The 20,422-nt window shown below is 43.4% G+C and overlaps 1 protein-coding gene across 2 annotated transcripts; it reads right to left on the bottom strand.

Annotated features, from left to right (window-relative positions):
• Positions 1-1,407: 1,407 nt before the first annotated feature.
• On the bottom strand, positions 1,408-15,703 carry lrrc3ca (leucine rich repeat containing 3Ca). 2 transcript variants are annotated; one of them, XM_021565104.2, is made up of 2 exons: positions 15,379-15,703; positions 1,408-2,758 (listed from the first exon to the last, which is right to left on the bottom strand). In XM_021565104.2, exon 2 carries the CDS (start codon positions 2,673-2,675, stop codon positions 1,881-1,883), a length of 795 nt encoding a protein of 264 aa, XP_021420779.2. In that variant the 5' UTR covers positions 2,676-2,758; positions 15,379-15,703; the 3' UTR covers positions 1,408-1,880. The 2 variants fall into 2 exon arrangements, with proteins under 2 accessions (XP_021420779.2, XP_036802345.1); XM_036946450.1 differs by lacking the exon at positions 15,379-15,703 and adding an exon at positions 2,881-3,025.
• Positions 15,704-20,422: the final 4,719 nt, after the last annotated feature.

The following is a 20,422-nucleotide window of genomic DNA, read 5'->3' as shown; positions in this document are numbered from 1 at the left end:
ATGTTCAATTCCACTCTACTTAAATCCACTCTTCTCATATTCGATCCTCTCCTACAAAATTACACTGAGGGGAAATGGACATGCATTTCCTTGTGCCTGAGTCTGTCCAATTAGGCAGTTCATATCAACCACAGCAGCAACTGGACCAGCAGGTCGCAGCCCCTGCAATGCAGTTTGGAAAGCCCCAGGGAAATGGCCTCGGTAGACGGTCTGGCTCCCACCATGACGCCAGGCTCCCTCAGAGACACTAGCGGGAAGAGGAGGACAGGAGGCACCCCTATAATCTAGAGATAGCTTCCTATTCCTTGTCTCTCTTTATGTGTGATGTCTGGGCTGTTTTCCTGATCACGTGACCTTAACCAGGACATTGAACATAAGTAGATTATAGGCTTTAACTAGGGCCCATAATTCATCCTAGTCAGTGCACATGATCACCACTGCTCTTAATGGATCTGACATTTATCCCGTTCTTGTACTTATCAGTTGTATCTAAAGGGAGATATTCGAGAGTATTGGGACAGAGCCCAAGATTAGAATATCATTAGCATTTGCTGGTTTCTGAATGGCAGTCAGTGCTGCCAGCATTGTGAAGTTTGAATTTCAGCTATCAGGTAGACTGAGGGGCTGGACTGACTATGTCCTACACCCCTGGGTAACGATATGTCAGTCAGTGTGTTTCCCTTGTCGAAGAACAACTACATCGGAGTATCCCAAACAATCTCATTTATAATCTCTTTCCGTTTCTTGGAACCCACCACAAGGTTAATTCTGCTGAGTAATACAACTCAGACAAGGGCAAGTACATTTTTAAAAAGCCCTTCCCTTTCAAATATTAAACTGCTGAACGTGTGTATTAGATCTTATTGGCAATTTTAGTCCCAGTGGACTCAGCCCACAGTTTTGGAAGCATTGTGTTGTGCCAGCATGAGTGATTAACGCACTGTAAACCCCCACAGCAGGACCTTAATGTGCACTTTAAAACAGAAGGGAACTAAAAGGAACACATTTTCTCCCACTTGGGATGGTTTCTGTGTGAAGGATCATTGTGCCGTGGTGTGTAGGCAGGAATGTTCCTATACTGTGCTGGCTGTTTCATTGTCTTGGTGAGAACATACAAAAGGTCGCTATAGTACAGCGAGGACGGGTTTCCTGTACAGCCCTTCTACTACACAGTGCATAACAGCAATGCAGCTTGTATGTGTACTGTTTTATAGTGGCGTGTGGATCAATCAGATCTCTGAGCCCTTTTACCGGTTGGAGCGTTTCATTGATTAATGATTAATGTGTATCATTCTAGTACAGTGGCCTGAACACATTATAGGCAGATTCAACTGATGGTCCAGTTGACATATGCACATACATTTGCTTAGTTTCTTGGAGGTAAAATAAGACCATTTGCACCAACGATAATTTTAAAAAGAAACCCATGGAATACATTGTTTTATTGTAAAGAACTACATTTCACTGTTTATAGACTGCGTATACTATATGGATGTTGTATGGAAAACAATAATTGTACATGGAAGGATACGGAGTGACAGAGTTGTTCATAGTGTGTGTTGCTATCCTGTTGTTCTGTTTGCTGTTTTATATGGCCAAAGGACCCTTCACAGGCACAATTTTGATAATGGGCCACTCCTGGTTCAATTATTAATCTGGGTTATGTACGGTGCCCAGGTCTGGATGGGCTTCCTGCATATATGGACACAAATCCTAGTGCCGCTGTGGCACCCACCTAAAAGCCAGACAGAACTCTCCTTGGCTGGCACTGAATGGCCTGAAGTGTGGGTGTAGCCAGGTTACGGCCCTATAATAACCACCTCCTCTGGCAGACTTAGCCCTCCAGCCTAAGCCCCCAACTGGGCTCTCCTGGTCCTGGGCTATACCATAGTGCTGACAGTAGAAGAGGCCTCGGACGGGCCCGGCTTGGTGGGCAGAGACTTGAGGTACTCCAGGTGGCGGCGGGCGTCCTCCGTGTTGTGGCGGACGTAGTAGACCAGGTAGGAGATGACCATGGTGAACCAGCCAAACATGGTGACCAGCATGGCCACGTCCGTGGTCTTCTTCATCACCACGCACAGGTCCAGGTCCTGGGCCAGCAGGAAGGGCACACCCTCCGCCCCCACGTCGGGCGGATCCGACGTCTCGCACACGATGCCCGTCAGCGAGAGGGGCTCCAGGTCAATGTGGGGCATGGACATCTGCAGGCTGCAGTCGCAGTGCCACGGGTTATTGGTCAGGTTGGCGCGCGCCCGCAGCCCCTCAAAGGCTTCAGGGTTAAAGTTGACCAATTTGTTGGAAGACAAGTCCAGGAAGGTGAGCGAGGGCCCCAGGCTCCTGAAGGCCCCTCGCTCCAGCTTGGCCAGCTCGTTGTTGGAGAGGTCCAGCTCGCTGAGCAGGGGCAGACCCTGGAAAGCATTGCTGGGGACCTCGGTGAGCAGGTTGAAGTCCAGGTAGATGCGCCGTGTGTCATTGGGTAGGTCCTGGGGGATCTCCGTGAGACGCAGGTTGCTGCAGCGCACCGTCTTTCCACGGCCGTCGCTCTCAGAGCAGTAGCAGCCCTGGGAGCAGCTGGTGGCGGCGTGGTGGAAGCAGGTCATCAGCACCACGCTGTGCAGCAGCAGACACATGACCACCGAATGGCGCAGTAGCCAGCCGCTCGCCAGCAGGTGCATGGTGGGATATGGGCATGCTCCAGGGAAGACCAACCTGGGCGAAGGGGCGGAGCCAGTGTCAACCTCCCCAATAGCTGTCAAGCCTATGGAGAAACAAGAAGCATGATTGGTGGAGGGAGTCAACACAACCCACTGATAGGAGAGGTACAATTGTTGCAATTGGTCACCAAACATGCAAAACATTTATTACAAATAGATGTGTTACTTCAAACACAGACGCAGGATAACTAGTGTAACTGTGGTGAGGATGCGGAGGGGATCTTGCGGTCTTGTTCAGCAAAAAGTGCTTTGGTGTCAGTGGGACTGATAATTGACATCCCTGCAGTGCTGGCTTATTTCGGCAGGTAGCCTAGTGGTTAGAGCGTTGGACTAGTAACCGAAAGGTTGCAAGATCGAATCCCCCCCGAGCTGACAAGGTAAAAATCTGTTGTTCTGCCCCTGAACAAGGCAGTTAACCCACTGTTCCTAGGCCGTCATTGAAAATAAGAATTTGTTCTTAACCGTCTTGCCTAGTTAAATAAAGGTCAAATTGTCACGCGGGACTAGGTGTGTGTGCAGGAATCAGACGCAGAGAGAGAGTAACGGAGTAAAGTGCTTTACTATTGCACACCCAACTGATAAGCCCAATACAATACAGGGCGCAGGACACTATACCAGACAACCCAAAACCACAGGGTGTCCAGTATAGAAAATAAAATACAATACGACCTAATATGTACACCAGTAACAAAAGACAATCCCGCACAAAACAAGGGCGGGTCAAACTACTACATATAGGGAAGCTAATTAAACCAAAATACACACAGGTGAAACTAATAAGACAAAACCAACAGACAAACGAAAAAGGGATCTGTAGCGGCTAGTAGGACGTGACGATGACCGCTGAGGACCGCCCAAACAGGCAGGGGAGCCAACTTCGGCGGAAGTCGTGACACAAATAAAGTAAAAATATATATATTTTTCAGTGAATCAAATTGAATCAAGCTTTATTTATAAAGCACATTTCAGACATTGAGTGCAACAAAATGTGCTTTTACAGGGAAAAAACCCCCAATGAAAATAAAAGCTGAAATATTTACTACACAACAAAAATAAGACAACAACAAAAAGAATGACACACTGAACAACTAAAAAGCACTCTGAGGGATCTCTTTTAAATATGCCCACAGTTTCAGCTCCCCTCAGGTTCTCTGGCAGGCTATTCCAGAGGCTGGGGGCATAATAACCTCTCCATGCTTCTTGGTCCTAGGCTTTGGGATAGTTAGAAGGCCAGTGCCAGATGACCTGAGGGAACTACTGAGTCCATATCTTAAAAGCATGTTTGACATGTATTGGGGTGCACAATTGTGGATTGATTTAAAAACCAATAGAAAAACCTTAAAATTATTCTAAAAGTAACAGGCAGCCAGTGTAGAGACCTTAAAACCAGTGTAATGTGTGTGCTCTGTCTGGTCTTGGTCAGTACCCGTGCTGCAGCATTTTGTATGTTTTTCAGTTGACCGATGACTTTCTTGGGAAGACCAGACAGGAGAGCATTAAAGTAGTCATCACCACGTAATAAAAGCATGGATGAGTCTGACTGTATCAGTCAGAGAGAAACAGCTGCACCTTGGCAATGTGGTTAAAAGCTATTTTGGTCACATTCCTAATGTGTGATTTGAAATTGAGTTAAGAATCTAAAATAACAACTATCTTTACTGCGCATGAATTAAAATGTGCAGCCAGATTCTCTCTCTGTGCTTTGGCTCCAACAAGTACCTCGGCCTTGTCTTGTGAGCAATCCAAGTATTTAAATCACTAATACAGTCAAATCATTTATCCATGGAGTTAAAATCCTCTGGTGATACAGAAATGTAAAGTCGTGTATCGTCTGCGTAGCAGTGAAAATCAATGCTGTGCTTTCTGACGACGCTGTCAAGGGATATCATCAGTGGCGGTCAGTGCCGTTTAAGATGGAGGATGATTTTATTTTTTTATGAGCATGGCCTTCTTTCTATTAAAGCATATTGGATGACTGTCATTCATATTCCATTCACCCAGCTCAATGTAACAGCATTTTTTTTGTATACCCATCATGAGGTTGCTACAGCCCAGCCAATGAATGACAGTTTACAATGTAGGTGCACACAGGTCGAGACACAAATTTGAGGTGACAGACAGTGACATTCAATACCGCCTTGCACACTCCTGCCAGCATCTAGCTGATATGCGGTGTAATCATTAGTCCAACAGTTGCAAACAAGAGTTTCTATTGGACAAATTCAGGTATGTTTATCCCCATTTTGTTCCGTTTGCGTCCTTTTAAGAATCGGTTTTCAACATAAACGGTGGAATGAATATCACGCGTAAACACAGTTCACTTTCATAGCAACCACGTTGTATCCCTTCTCGCATCTATGCACTCTCCTCCTCTTACCTCTTCCCTTTGATTGTGGACTTCAATGCACAACACATCAGCTGTATGTGACCAGGCAAAAATAAACACTACACACAACTAACATCGTTGTCACCATACTAGCTAAAGTAACATCTAACGATAATGGCGCCGGAGGAGATGGCTGCTGTCTTACAGCCCCCTAACCAAATTGTGCTATTGTGTGTGTTTTTTCACACTTATTTTGTACATAATGTTTTTGCCACCGTCTCTTATGACCAAAAAGAGCTTCTAGATATCACGACAGTGATTACTCACCCCGTACTGGAAGAAGATTATTTTTCTTTAATGAGATGGATGCAAAGGATTTACTCCAGACACCCAACAAGGCCCTCATCCCAGTCATTCGCAGGAGAAAGAGACAGCGATATCTGGGACGCATGTCTGGGTGCCTTGTAAGGATTCGACGGCAAGTGGGTAATCTTTCTTTACCATCGGTCCTATTAGCCAACGTACAATCATTTGATAATAAAATAGACGAACTGCGAGCATGTATATCCTACCAAAGGGACATTTAAAAACTGTAATATCTTATGTTTCACCGAGTCGTAGCTGAACGACGACATGAATAACATACAGCTGGCGGGTTTTATGCTTTTTTGGCAGGATAGAACAGCAGCCTCTGGGGTCAAAGGAAGTCTCAAGGTTTTGCTCGCCTAAGGTAGAGTATCTCATGATAAGCTGTAGACCACACTATTTACTAAGAGAGTTTTCATCTATATTCTTTGTAGCTGTCTATTTACCACCACAAACCGATGCTGGCACTAAGACCGCACTCAATGAGCTGTATACGGTCATAAGCAAACAGGAAAATGCTCATCCAGATGCGGTGCTCCTAGTGGCCGGGGACTTAAATCACATCAGTCATTGGCTTCATCAATAAGTGCATCGATGACGTCGTCCCCACAGTGACTTTACGTACATACTAGAGGTCGACCGATTATGATTTTTCAATACCGATACCGATTATTGGAGGACCAAAAAAATTGATACCGATTAATCGGCCAATTGTTTTATTTATTTATTTGTAATAATGACAATTACAACAATACTGAATGAACACTTATTTTAACTTAATATAATACATCAATACAATCAATTTAACCTCAAATAAATAATTAAACATGTTCAATTTGGTTTAAATAATGCAAAACAAAGTGTTAGAGAAGAAAGTAATTTGTGCCAATATGCAATATGTGCCAATATGCAATATGTGCCATGTACTGTATGTGCCATGTAAAATGTGTACCATGTAAAATATGTGCCACGTAAAAAAGCTAACGTTTAAGTTCCTTGCTGAGAACATGAGAACATATGAAAGTTGGTGGTTCCTTTTAACATGAGACTTCAATATTCCAAGGTAAGAGGTTTTAGGTTGTAGTTAATATAGTATTTATGGGACTATTTCTCTCTATACCATTTGTATTTCATATACCTTTGACTATTGGATGTTCTTATAGGCACTATAGTATTGCCAGTGTAACAGTATAGCTTCCGTCCCCCTCCTCGCCCCTACCTGGGCTCGAACCAGGAACACATCGACAACAGCCACACTCGAAGCAGCATTACCCATTGCTCCACAAAAGCCGTGGCCCTTGCAGTGCAAGGGGAATAACTACTCCAAATCTAAAAGCGGGTGACGTTTGAAACAATATTAGCGCACACCCAGCTAACTAGCTAGCCATTTCACATTGGTTACACCAGCCATTAGGCTGATAGGCTTGAAGTCATAAAAAGCGATGTGCTTGCGAAGAGCTGCTGGCAAAACGCACAAAAGTGCTGTTTGAATGAATGATTACGGGCCTGCTGCTGCTCAGTCAGACTGCTCTATCAACTCAGACTTAATTATAACATAATAACACATTTATATAGAATCCGGAAACTATAATTTCGAAAACCCAAGTTTATTATTTCAGTGAAATACGGAACCGTTCAGTATTTTCTCTAACGGGTGGCATCCCGTTAGATAAAGTCTAAAGTCTAAATAATATAAGTCTAAATATTCTTGTTACATTGCACAACCTTCAATGTTATGTCATAATTACGTAAAATTCTGGCAAATTAGTTCGCAATGAGCCAGGCAGCACAAACTGTTGCATATACCCTGACTCTGCGTGCAATGAAGGTAAGAGAAATGACACAATTTCACCTGGTTAATATTGCATGCTAAACTGGATTAGTAGTTATAACTAGTGGTTATGATTGATTGTTTTTTATAAGATAAGTTTAAAAGCTAGCTAGCAATTTACCTTGGCTTCTACTGCATTCGCGTAACAGGCATGCTTCTCGTGGAGTGCAATGGTTAGAGCGTTGGACTAGTTAACTGTACAGTTGCAAGATTGAATCCCCTGAGCTGACAAGGTGGAAATCTGTCGTTCTGCCCCTGAACAAGGCAGTTAACCCACCGTTCCTAGGCCGTAATTGAAAATAAGAATGTGCTCTTAACTGACTTGCCTAGTTAAATAAAAGGTATACAAAAATAATAATAATAATTTTTAAAAATCGGAGCCCAAAAATACCGATTTCCGATTGTTATGAAAACTTGAAATCGGCCCTAATTAATCGGCCATTCAGATTAATCGGTCGACCTCTAGTACATACCCCAACCAGAAGCCATGGATTACAGGTAACATCCGCACTGAGCTAAAGGCTAGACCTGCCACTTTCAAGGAGCGGGACTCTAACCCAGAAGCTTATAAGAAATCCCACTATGCCCGCCGACTAACCATCAAACAGGCAAAGTGTCAATACAGGACTAAGATTGAGTCGAACTACACTGGCTCATACGCACGTGGCATGGCTTGCAAACTATTACAGACTACAAAGGGAAGCAAAGCCACGAGCTGCCAAGTGACACGAGCCTACCAGTCGAGCCAAATTACTTCTATGCTCGCTTCAAGGCAAGTAACACTGAAATTTGCATGAGAGCATCAGCTGTTCCGGACGACTGTGTGATCACGCTCTCCATAGCTGATGTGAGTAAGACCTTTAAACAGGTCAACATTCACAACGCAGCAGGGCCTGATGGATTACCAGGATGTGTACTCCGAGCATGCGCTGACTAACTGGCAAGTGTCTTCACTGACATTTTCAACCTGTCCCTGACTGAGTTTGTAATACCAATATGTTTCAAGCAGACCACCATAGTCCCTGTGCCCAAGAACACTAAGGTAACCTGTCTAAATGACTACCAACCCGTAGCACTCACGTCTTGAACCATGAAGTGCTTTGAAAGGCTGGTCATGGCTCAAATCAACACCATTATCCCTGAAACCCTAGACCTAGACCCACTAATTCGCATTCCACCCTGACAGATCCACAGATGATGCAGTCTCTATTGCACTCCACACTGCCCTTTCCCACCTGGACAAAATGAACACCTATGTGAGTATACTATTCATTGACTACAGCTCAGTGTTTATGTGGACACCAAGGAATTTGAAGCTCTCAACCTGCTCCACTACAGCCCCGTCGATGAGAATGGGGACGTGCTCGGTGCTCCTTTTCCTGTAGTCCACAATCATCTCCTTAGTCTTGATTATGTTGAGGGATAGGTTGTTATTCTGGCACCACCTGGCCAGGTCTCTGACCTCCTCCCTATAGGCTGTCTCGTCATTGTCGGTGATCAGGCCTACACTGTTGTGTCTTCAGCAAACTTAATGATGGTGTTGGAGTCGTGCCTGGCAGTCGTGGGTGAACAGGGAGTACAGGAGGGGACTGAGCACACACCCCTGGAGAGCTCCAGTGTTGAGGGTCAGTGTGGCAGATTTGTTGCTACCTACCCTCACCACCTGGGGGCGGCCCATCAGGAAGTCCAGGATCCAGTTGCAGAGGGAGGTGTTTAGTCCCAGGTTCCTTAGCTTGGTGATGAGCTTTGAGTGTACTATGGTGTTGAACGCTGAGCTGTAGTCAAATCAAATCAAATTTATTTATATAGCCCTTCGTACATCAGCTGATATCTCAAAGTGCTGTACAGAAACCCAGCCTAAAACCCCAAACAGCAAGCAATTCAGGTGTAGAAGCACGGTGGCTAGGAAAAACTCCCTAGAAAGGCCAAAACCTAGGAAGAAACCTAGAGAGGAACCAGGCTATGTGGGGTGGCCAGTCCTCTTCTGGCTGTGCCGGGTGGAGATTATAACAAAACATGGTCAAGATGTTCAAATGTTCATAAATGACCAGCATGGTCGAATAATAATAAGGCAGAATAGTTGAAACTGGAGCAGCAGCACAGTCAGGTGGACTGGGGACAGCAAGGAGTCATCATGTCAGGTATTCCTGGGGCATGGTCCTAGGGCTCAGGTCCTCCGAGAGAGAGAAAGAAAGAGAGAATTAGAGAGAGCATATGTGGGATGGCCAGTCCTCTTCTGGCTGTGCCGGGTGGAGATTATAACAGAACATGGCCAAGATGTTCAAATGTTCATAAATGACCAGCATGGTCAATGAACAGCATTCTCACATAGGTGTTCCTTTTGTCCAGGTGGGAAATAACCAGGTCCAGAGTAGGGTGGGCCTAGCAACATGCTGGATAAAGTCCATAGAGCTTAAAATATTAATAAATTCAATGGTCTTGGAGTCAGTTTCTTGGTCAAGATTAATATTAAAATCACCCAACACAATGATTTTATCATAGTTCTCAAGGACAATAGACAATAGTTCAGATAAAACAGTAAAGAAAGTGGGGCGGTGCTTTCACGACCTATACAGGGTTATGGCCAGCACTGGTGGCTGACATTTAAACAGTATAGCATGATGCTCAAAAGACCCAAAGTCACCAAACAAAATGTCCTTACAGCTGAGAGCATTAGTAAAAATAGAGACTGTTCTCCCACCCTTTTTTGATAGAGTATGAAAAGCTGTAGGCCAGGGGGAGGTTTCAATAAGAGCGGCACTACAGTCTGATGACAGCCATGTTTCAACAAGGAACATGCAATCAACTTGGCATTCAGGGGCCTCCCGAGTGGCGCAGTGGTCAAATGCACTGCATCGCAGTGCTAGCTGCGTCACTACAGATCCTGGTTTGATACCAGGTTGTGTCGCAGCCGGCCGTGACCGGGAGACCCATGAGGCGACGCACAATTGGCCCATCTTTTCAGTTTCCTGAGGGGGAAAAGGTTTTGTCGTGACCTCTTCAGGACTGTCTTGGTATGTTTGGACCATGATAGTTTGTTGGTGATGTGGACACCAAGGAACTTGAAACTCTCGACCCGCTCCACTACAGCCTCGTCGATGTTAATGGGGGCCTGTTCGGCCCACATTTACAGTGCCTTGCGAAAGTATTCGGCCCCCTTGAACTTTGCGACCTTTTGCCACATTTCAGGCTTCAAACATAAAGGAATAAAACTGTATTTTTTTGTGAAGAATCAACAACAAGTGGGACACAATCATGAAGTGGAACGACATTTATTGGATATTTCAAACTTTTTTAACAAATCAAAAACTGAAAAATTGGGAGTGCAAAATTATTCAGCCCCCTTAAGTTAATACTTTGTAGCACCACCTTTTGCTGCGATTACAGCTGTAAGTCGCTTGGTGTATGTCTCTATCAGTTTTGCACATCGAGAGACTGAAATTTTTTCCCATTCCTCCTTGCAAAACAGCTCGAGCTCAGTGAGGTTGGATGGAGAGCATTTGTGAACAGCAGTTTTCAGTTCTTTCCACAGATTCTCGATTGGATTCAGGTCTGGACTTTGACTTGGCCATTCTAACACCTGGATATGTTTATTTTTGAACCATTCCATTGTAGATTTTGCTTTATGTTTTGGATCACTGTCTTGTTGGAAGACGAATCTCCGTCCCAGTCTCAGGTCTTTTGCAGACTCCATCAGGTTTTCTTCCAGAATGGTCCTGTATTTGGCTCCATCCATCTTCCCATCAATTTTAACCATCTTCCCTGTCCCTGCTGAAGAAAAGCAGGCCCAAACCATGATGCTGCCACCACCATGTTTGACAGTGGGGATGGTGTGTTCAGCTGTGTTGCTTTTACGCCAAACATAACGTTTTGCATTGTTGCCAAAAAGTTCAATTTTGGTTTCATCTGACCAGAGCACCTTCTTCCACATGTTTGGTGTGTCTCCCAGGTGGCTTGTGGCAAACTTTAAACAACACTTTTTATGGATATCTTTAAGAAATGTCTTTCTTCTTGCCACTCTTCCATAAAGGCCAGATTTGTGCAATATACGACTGATTGTTGTCCTATGGACAGCGTCTCCCACCTCAGCTGTAGATCTCTGCAGTTCATCCAGAGTGATCATGGGCCTCTTGGCTGCATCTCTGATCAGTCTTCTCCTTGTATGAGCTGAAAGTTTAGAGGGACGGCCAGGTCTTGGTAGATTTGCAGTGGTCTGATACTCCTTCCATTTCAATATTATCGCTTGCACAGTGCTCCTTGGGATGTTTAAAGCTTGGGAAATCTTTTTGTATCCAAATCCGGCTTTAAACTTCTTCACAACAGTATCTCGGACCTGCCTGGTGTGTTCCTTGTTCTTCATGATGCTCTCTGCGCTTTTAACGGACCTCTGAGACTATCACAGTGCAGGTGCATTTATACGGAGACTTGATTACACACAGGTGGATTGTATTTATCATCATTAGTCATTTAGGTCAACATTGGATCATTCAGAGATCCTCACTGAACTTCTGGAGAGAGTTTGCTGCACTGAAAGTAAAGGGGCTGAATAATTTTGCACGCCCAATTTTTCAGTTTTTGATTTGTTAAAAAAGTTTGAAATATCCAATAAATGTCGTTCCACTTCATGATTGTGTCCCACTTGTTGTTGATTCTTCACAAAAAAATACAGTTTTATATCTTTATGTTTGAAGCCTGAAATGTGGCAAAAGGTCGCAAAGTTCAAGGGGGCCGAATACTTTCACAAGGCACTGTACCTGTCGTCCACAATCATCTCCTTTGTCTTGCTCACATTGAGGGAGAGGTTGTTGCCCTGGCACCACACTGCCAGTTCTCTGACCTCCTCCCTATAGGCCGCCTCATCATTCTCGGTGATCAGGCCTACCACTGTTGTGTCGTCAGCAAACTTAATGAGGGTGTTGGCCACGCAGTCGTGGGTGAACAGGGAATACAGGAGGGGACTAAGTACACACCCCTGTGGGGCCCCAGTGTTAAGGATCAGCATGGCAGACGTGTTGCTGCCAACTCTTACCACCTGGGGGCGGCCCGTCAGAAAGTCCAGAATCCTCTGCCAGAGTCCTTAACTTAGTGATGAGCTTTGTGGGCACAATGAACAGCATTCTCACATATGTGTTCCCTTTGTCCAGGTGAGAAAGGGCAGTGTGAAGTGTGATTGAGATTGCGTCATCTGTGGATCTGTTGGGGCGGTATACGAATTGAAGTGGGTCTAGGGTGTCAGGGAGGATGCTGTTGATGTGTGAGCCATGACCAGCCTTTCAAAGCACTTCATGGCTACCGACTTGAGTGCCACGGTGTGGTAATCATTTAGGCAGGTTACCTTCGCTTACTTGGGCACAGGGACTATGGTGGTCTGCTTGAAACATGTAGGCATTACAGACTCGGTCAGGGAGAGGTTGAAAATGTCAGTGAAGACACTTGACAGTTGAGTACACGTCCGTGGTAATCCGTCTGGCCCAGCGGCATTGTGAATGTTGACTTGTTTAAAGGTTTTGTTCACATCAGCTACTGATGTGAACTGTGTTCAGTAGGCTAATCCATAAACTGTTTACGCACTCAGAACCGGGGTCAGTGCAAACAACATTGAGCTAACAACTTGTTAATGAGTCCTGTAATTTACACTTTTTATTTAGCATGTAAGCCTCTAAAAAATGATCTGTCCTTTTACCCTAACACCCTTCATTAATACCTGAACACCAACCATTTGCTATCCCATTACTAATCCTCTTAAGGAAAAACTCACTTGACATGTATTTTGGCCACCCAACAGCATTGTACGGCTACATGCTAAAGCTAAAAAAAGGCAACAAAGGCAACCCAAACAGCCTTAGCATGTTGTGCTAGCAGCTATATCCTCTCCTGTAAAAAATAATTTAACTTAAACTCTCGGACTTCGGCTGGTTCTTTAAAATGGCTGGAGACCAGAGCAAGATCCACTTACCAAGATTAAAAAAATGAAATTGAGCTCTAAGTACCACATGACCGGGGGAGTCGTCTAAATGACGCATCCTAACAAGTCTCATTGCAATAGGCCAGACCAGTTGAAAGTTCAAGACCGTCCCTATCAGCCCTGACCTTCTTCTTTCAAAAGACACACTCAGATGTTTATCCCCATTTCGTTATTAAAGCCAAACAAAGAAGATATAGTGGAACAGCACTGACTACAGATAAGACAAAATGCTCAAGGATATGAAAAGGATGCCTAAAGTGTTTCTGTGTAAGAAAAGCGGTCATTTTCCCACCACGATCCATGCTGCCCTGATGAGGTGGAGCTGTGGGGAACCAAGGAAACTGGACACATGAGGAGAGAGAGAGAGAGAGAAAAAAAAGGAGAGATCTGAGGAAAATAGGTAACATGACAATGGAGAAGAACACAGAGGAAGGCCCACTGAAGAGAGATTAATGAGATGCATCGGAGGAAAGAGGGAGATATTAGCATGTCATGGGCTGAGAAAGACAGCTGTTAATGAAAAGCGGAGGCTGGAGGGGTGACGGAGGGAAGGATGTGGTGATGGAGAGACGAAAGTGAGTGAGGGATAAAGCTATGGGACAACAAGAGAGAAAGAGCGCAAAACCAACCTCATTAAATAAATTATCAATAAAATCAGGTTAATTAAGCTATAAAGACATCAACAACCCAACTATAATTGACCTCTCCTGCATTTAAATTTACACTGTGCTCAAGACAAGTGCCCAGAGGTCAGTTTTGGCAGTTCATAAATTGACTGCAGTCAATGTTAGAATAATAGGCTACATCTCAGGCACCAAGTGCGCAAGAGCAATAATTTTGATATGACGCAAATGTAGGACCTAACTCAGCAAAACCATTATAATCCCGAAGGAATAGAACTACAATGTCCTCAAAGCAAAGGATTGTCAAAGTTGTTCATGTATTATTTTGTTGTGATTGTTCATTGTATTATCATTCTGTCCAGACAACCAATGATAGACAAGTTAGGCCTATGTAGGTCATGAGGATGAGACACAGAAAGGGAGGTGAGGAGAGAGGAAGCACAGAAGAACAAACACAGCTGTGAGGGAATGTTATGTTGAGATGCAGACACTTACGTATGAGTCTAACCATATTACCATGCTCTCCCAACTCTGTCCCTATCCACCCCAATTATGAACACATTTCAGTCGGTTTAGGGACTCAGATTATTATTGCCTGCCTGTCTGATTTCCATTGAAAGACTTCATGCATTTATTCCCAGAATTATATATTATAGTACTGGTGCTTGCCTAGCCAGCCATGTGTTAGAGAAACAGGAACACACGTTTTCGTTAGAGGCCATCTAGAGTTCAAACAATAACAAAGTGCGCCACCCAGCCACTGTTTTAGTAAAGAGCGGAGGGATGGGCTGGAGAAATGTAACCACTCTCAAATGTATAGACAGACCTATGAATCCAAGGACCAAGGACTGACCATGCTTAAATATATTTTCATGCTTAAATATATTTTCCAAGAACCAAATGAGTACATATCCTTCATTTAAAAGTCAAAAAAATATATTTAGCAATTTTGACCCTTTAAGCAGAACATCATTTTGATTAATCGAAATGGCCATTTAGAGCTGCAGGAATGAATTTCCATTTTGAACTTGACCCCTGTGATATCAACTAAAATTGAAGCAATAATTAAAGGATTAATAATCAAGTGTATTATTTAAGTTCAGTTCACTTTGAAGGGTATTCTGACATACAATACATTTATAAATACACATTTTTTTAGGCTATTAATCTACTATTGTTACTTACACACAAATATTTTACCTGCACATTTTCTTTGGCGTAAGTCACTATTTTCATTGTAAGCAACAAGCGTGTCAATAATAAACTCTTACTGGGTGTAGGCTAGACCAATGCCTCCTGGGGAATTGATAGCCTTTCGAAGTTAGTCTTCTATCTTGTCAGGCTAAATACGGTAGGTAATAAGCTACTGTTTGCCCCATTCTTCAACAAGCATTTTTGGAGCCTGAATGTATTAAACAAGCTGCAGTTATTTCCACAATCATAAAAGCCTTATAGTAGCCTATATCACCGCATGCTGTGTTTAACAGTATATGTAAACGTATGTCTATGAAATGCATGCATTTTGAATAACATGCAGAAGAAGCATTACTTACATCTTTAACGTTCTCCCCCTCCTTCGCATGGCGTGTGACACTCAACCGAATCACTTTAGTTTCAAGACGCCCACTTTCAAATCTTCAAAATAGATAATTATTCATTCCACTCCAAACTGGAATTCGGTCGCTTCCATGGGGTCCTCTGTTGCATATCGCCAAACCAACCGCGCGCAATGCACCTTGAATTGAGTGCTTGCTCAATGCAGCTTTTTAGTTTCCACGCAACCAGAAAACTAACATTGCTGTAGCCATCGGAAAATTGGCAGGGACACAACACGCGAGTGTACGACGCCTATGGAGGGTTTCATCCAAGTGTGATCCTGCCAATTATGACAAATAATTATAGTGCAAGTGCAGCCACGGAGCGGAATATATTTTAGACACTGAAAAGACAACGTTTGGCTACTGACATCTGAAATCATCGTCCTAAGTGGGCACATAATAATGAAACACCATTTGTTTGGTATTATACTCTTGTCTTCCAGGAGCTTGTGTTTTGACAAACAGTTTACAGATTGTAATATATATTTGAGTTGTATTAGAACACACACACATACAGACACACTCACACAGCCATTGATTCTCAATATAACTTATAAATGCCTCATGAGCTTAGTTCAACTGTCATTCCCCATCAGAACCCAAGATATAAGCTCGTTTCTCTCCAATATTTGTAAATAAAAAAAGTACATGTAAACAAACAGTGTAAAGCTTCAAAACATGGTTCAAATTATCATTTTCATCTCATGGAGTCCTTCCATCCATAGGTCCATCTATGAATTTGAGTGGTTACAGCCCCATCTCTGAGCTATTTACCAAAACACTGGCGGGGTCGCCACTTTGTTATCGTTTGAACTGCAGATTGCCCTTTTAAGAAAGTGGGGTTTGACTAATCATGTTTGATCTGCAGGTTATTGTTTCAGTACTGTGTTGCCAGTGCAGTCTATCTTTGGCTGTCTCCGGGCCTCTTCCTGTGTGTTGCCAACCGATAAGGAAGCCATCCAATCAAAACCACACTGTGATAACAGACACAGGCTGGGGCCCAAGAGTGGCTGCCAAGCAAAAAGGGTATTAATGGAATTTAAATCAATCAAAGCACCCCACGTAAGTCCCCCTCAATGTCCCCTCAAACCATCAAATCAATGTCAATGACAGGATGTGTGTGTGAGACTGAGTTATGAATGTATGTTGCTTTTACAAGAATAGACTTGATGGGAATTAATTTGTGTTTTATCACCCGGGAAGACTAAAGATGCTATTGTGTATGTATTGGCCACATAATTACAGTGCTCAGCGAGAGTGTATTATGCCGCTTTTCCTTGTCAATTAGGTTCGGATTACATACGAGGATGAGCATATGAAGATGAAACAGCAGAAAATGCGACTATTCCCTGTATGGTGCACTACATAGGGAAAAGGGTGCCATTTGGGATGCAGGCAGAGGGGAGAGGAGGAGATAGCAGCACTTCCAGTCAGTCAAATGCCTTGCCTTCATCTTCTGCATGCAGCATCAGATTACTTCAAACGGCCCGCAATGGTGGATGTATGCATTCTGCATTAACAGAGTGTACCTAACAGTGGAGGCCGCTGAGGGGAGGACGGCTCATAATAACGTCTGGAACGGAGCAAATGGAATGGCATCAAACACCTGGAAACCAAGTGTTTGATGTTATTGATACTGTACCTTTCCACGTATTCCACTCCAGCCATTACCACGTGCCTGCCCTCCCCAATTAAGGTGCCACCAACCTCCTGTGATACCTAATACTGATAGACTACACTCCAAGTGCTCCAATTCCTTCAAGTGAATCAAAGTTAATTCTCCCCTCTTTGATCCAATCAGCTGGGCCTCTAAGGAGGAAAAGTTGCCTGGATTGCTCCCATCAACATGGTGGTGCTGGAGTGCTGCTAAGTGTGAACTCAGCTGAGGTGCATACTGAAGTTGCTGTAATGTTGTATTAACAATGGAATGTGAACGTTGTGCCAAGATTAGCGAGGCTACGCTTCGCTCTCTCTGGCACAAGAAGAAAAGGAGAGTAATTAATGAGATCCAGGGTCTGTGGTCCTCCCCTCCGTCTCTCTCTGTCGATCTTTCTCTCTCTCACTCCGCCTGTACCTCTCTCTCTCTCTCTCTTTGTCTCTTTCTCACCCTCGCGCTCTGTCTCCTCACTGCTCTCAGCTCACTCCAAGATCAAAGCCGTGGCTTGTCTTTGTGAGCATGACAGTACTTCCAACTTATTTATTTATTTCCCTGGCAGCTAATTTTAAAAAAAAAATCAAAAGCGACAAGAGTATATAAAAATAATTCCCCCAACCACCTTGGGGAACAGAGTTACTGCCGGTCAGCCTATCTGTGAGGAACGCTTGCGTCAAAGTCTACAATGCAATTAAACAATGCACCTCACTGTGGAAATTGGACGTAGTTATACTTAGTTTCCTTTGAGTTGTTATATGAAATGAATTCCCCATGGTGGCATTGAGCTATCTGAGTCTTTTTCCAAATGTGATAGAAATACGCCATAGAACTAGAATTACACTGACAATGTCAGTTACCATGTCAGCCATTTTGAGTGTAAGGCTGTGGTCTAAGGGGCTTTACCCGTTCTAATAATTATATATTTGTATGGGATGGATCAACCTTGTTCTTAGAGAGTTGATCATATCTCGGGAGGATTCCTTCATCACAAGGGAAATTCTCAGTGCGCCATATGACAAGCTTATGAAAACGTTATTCGCATTTCTGCAGATATGACGTGAGAAGCATTGGCAATCAGGGTTGGGGTCAATTTATTTGAAGGCAGTCAGCTCAGAAAGTAAACGGAAATTACAATTCAACAATTGAAACAAGAGCATTTATTTTCAATGACTTCTCAATCAATTGAAAAGTAGAACCTTAAAATCACTTCCTGAATTGACTGCCTTTAATTCGAATTGACCCCAACCCTGTAGGCGATGTAAAAATGATGGAGACCGAAATGGATTTGTGAATCAAGTCTTGGTGTCTGATAGTTTGTAAAGGGCATGTGGAGATGGGGATTCGATTGACACAGACATGACGACACACGCACACATCCACTCCCAGACTATCTAATTTAGCTTCATCTCCCTCCAAGCCTCAGTCAGACATAATCTGTCAACAGGAGTGGAGGGAAAAAATCTGAATGTGTCAAAATCAATGCAAAACAATGTCTGATTTTTCACTTCCAAATTGTGGCCTTGTTGAAATCCAGTCAAAGCACTCATGTTATGTTTTAACTAGTGCGACAACACTAGCTAATGGACTTACATTTACTGGGCTGGTTTCAGTATGGGGCTATTATCTAAAGAGTGACTGAGGTTATAGACTAGTGCACAGTACCTCAAAAGTGAAATTATTATGGTAGCCGTTGTCATCGCCTGGCTCTGTTTCCTAATGCCCTTTCATTATGATTAATATTTCTCACCCTTTCATTGTGTCAAGCATATTCACAAAGGGAGGCAGGGAGGGGCATACACTTCAAAGGTCACTGCATACATACCTCTCCAAATATACTTCTTCTGGGAGTGACTTGGTCAAAACAGGAAAGGGACTTAAAATGTTGTCAGGTCAGATTTCAGGATGTATTAACGTTGCATATGATATTGGATATTTATCTATTTACAATGTTGTGTCACATCCGGCCATGATTGGGGAGTCCCATAGGGCGGTGCACAATTGGCCCAGCATCGTCCGGGTTTGGCTGTGGTAGGCCGTCATTGTAAGTAAGAATTTGTTCTTAACTGACTTGCCTAGTTAAATAAGGGTTCAATAAAAATGTTTTTTATTTTACGATCTACATGAGTCAATAAATGAAGACCCTTGTGTGAACGGAATTACATTTTTACACACACTGAACATTTTTAATAGACATTTCTGACATGCTTCACAACTGCTCAGTAAAACGCGTTTGGAGAGTTCATTGCAAGCAGATGCTTAAATAAACGTTTCTCTACCTCTATCCCAAAAACCACTATCCTTGTCTGACAGAGGACATCAAGCAACAAGCAACTTGAGATCCCTGTTAGACAGCTATCCGCAGATCTGCGACAAATCCTGTTTCCGTCTCCCCTGCTGCCACAACAGTCAGACTGCATCAAGGCCCCAAAAACACGCCATCAATAAGTAAACAGGAAGGGAGGCAGGCAGCGAGTGTCCATCTCACTTCATTACCAATGTGCCTCTTCAACTTCAAATGGGCTTCTATTTCCAGATGCTTAGCGTGCTTGTGTACTCTGAAGTCTACCCCCTGGTCTGTGTCTGTGAGAGACTGTGTGTATGTATGTATGTATGTGTGTGTGTGTTTTTGTGTGTGTGTGTGTCTGTGATTGTGTGGGTGTTTGTCCCTCTAGTATTGGTTCATTCAGAAAGTGGATAGTTTGTTGTACTGATTGACAACAATCACACACTTTTCCACTGAGTATACAAAGTCTCACTGCACCACTTTCTACACGGACAGGCCAGCCAAGGTGCATAATTAATCATGCAGTTAATTTACAGCTGCTAGGTTATCCTTAAGGACCATTAACAAATTAGAATCTTAAGAGTTTTTCTTGAGTATGCAGTCTGCGTCATATCTGTGAATCTACAGTATTTTGTGTAGCACAGGAGGTTGTTGGGACCTTAATTGAGGAGGACAGGCACATGGTAATGGCTGGAGGGGAATTGGTGGAATGGTATCAAATACGTCAAACATATGGTTCCATGTGTTTCATGACATTCCATTTACTCCATGCCAGAAATTATTATGAGCCGTCCTTCCCTCAGCAGCCTCCACTGTTGTGTATGTAGAACCAGCCATATATACTGTACTGTATTATATGGGTCACAGCATCATCCAGTATAGTCTACACTATAGTTCTGATATGAAATAAAACATTGCCAAGAGTTTGACATATTCATTCTTAGCAGAAAAACAAACCAACAGGGACATGAAGCCATGGCCACCGCCTACTAGTGAGATAAACCCATTTAGTACTGAGGGGCCTTGAGCCATGGGTTAAATAATTCAAACATTTTTGACAA

This window comes from Oncorhynchus mykiss, chromosome 16, assembly GCF_013265735.2.
Source record: "Oncorhynchus mykiss isolate Arlee chromosome 16, USDA_OmykA_1.1, whole genome shotgun sequence".
In the NCBI taxonomy this organism is placed as follows: Eukaryota; Metazoa; Chordata; class Actinopteri; order Salmoniformes; family Salmonidae; genus Oncorhynchus; species Oncorhynchus mykiss.
The sequence above is the reverse complement of the archived record's forward strand: the minus strand, read 5'-3'. Positions and strand labels throughout refer to the sequence as shown.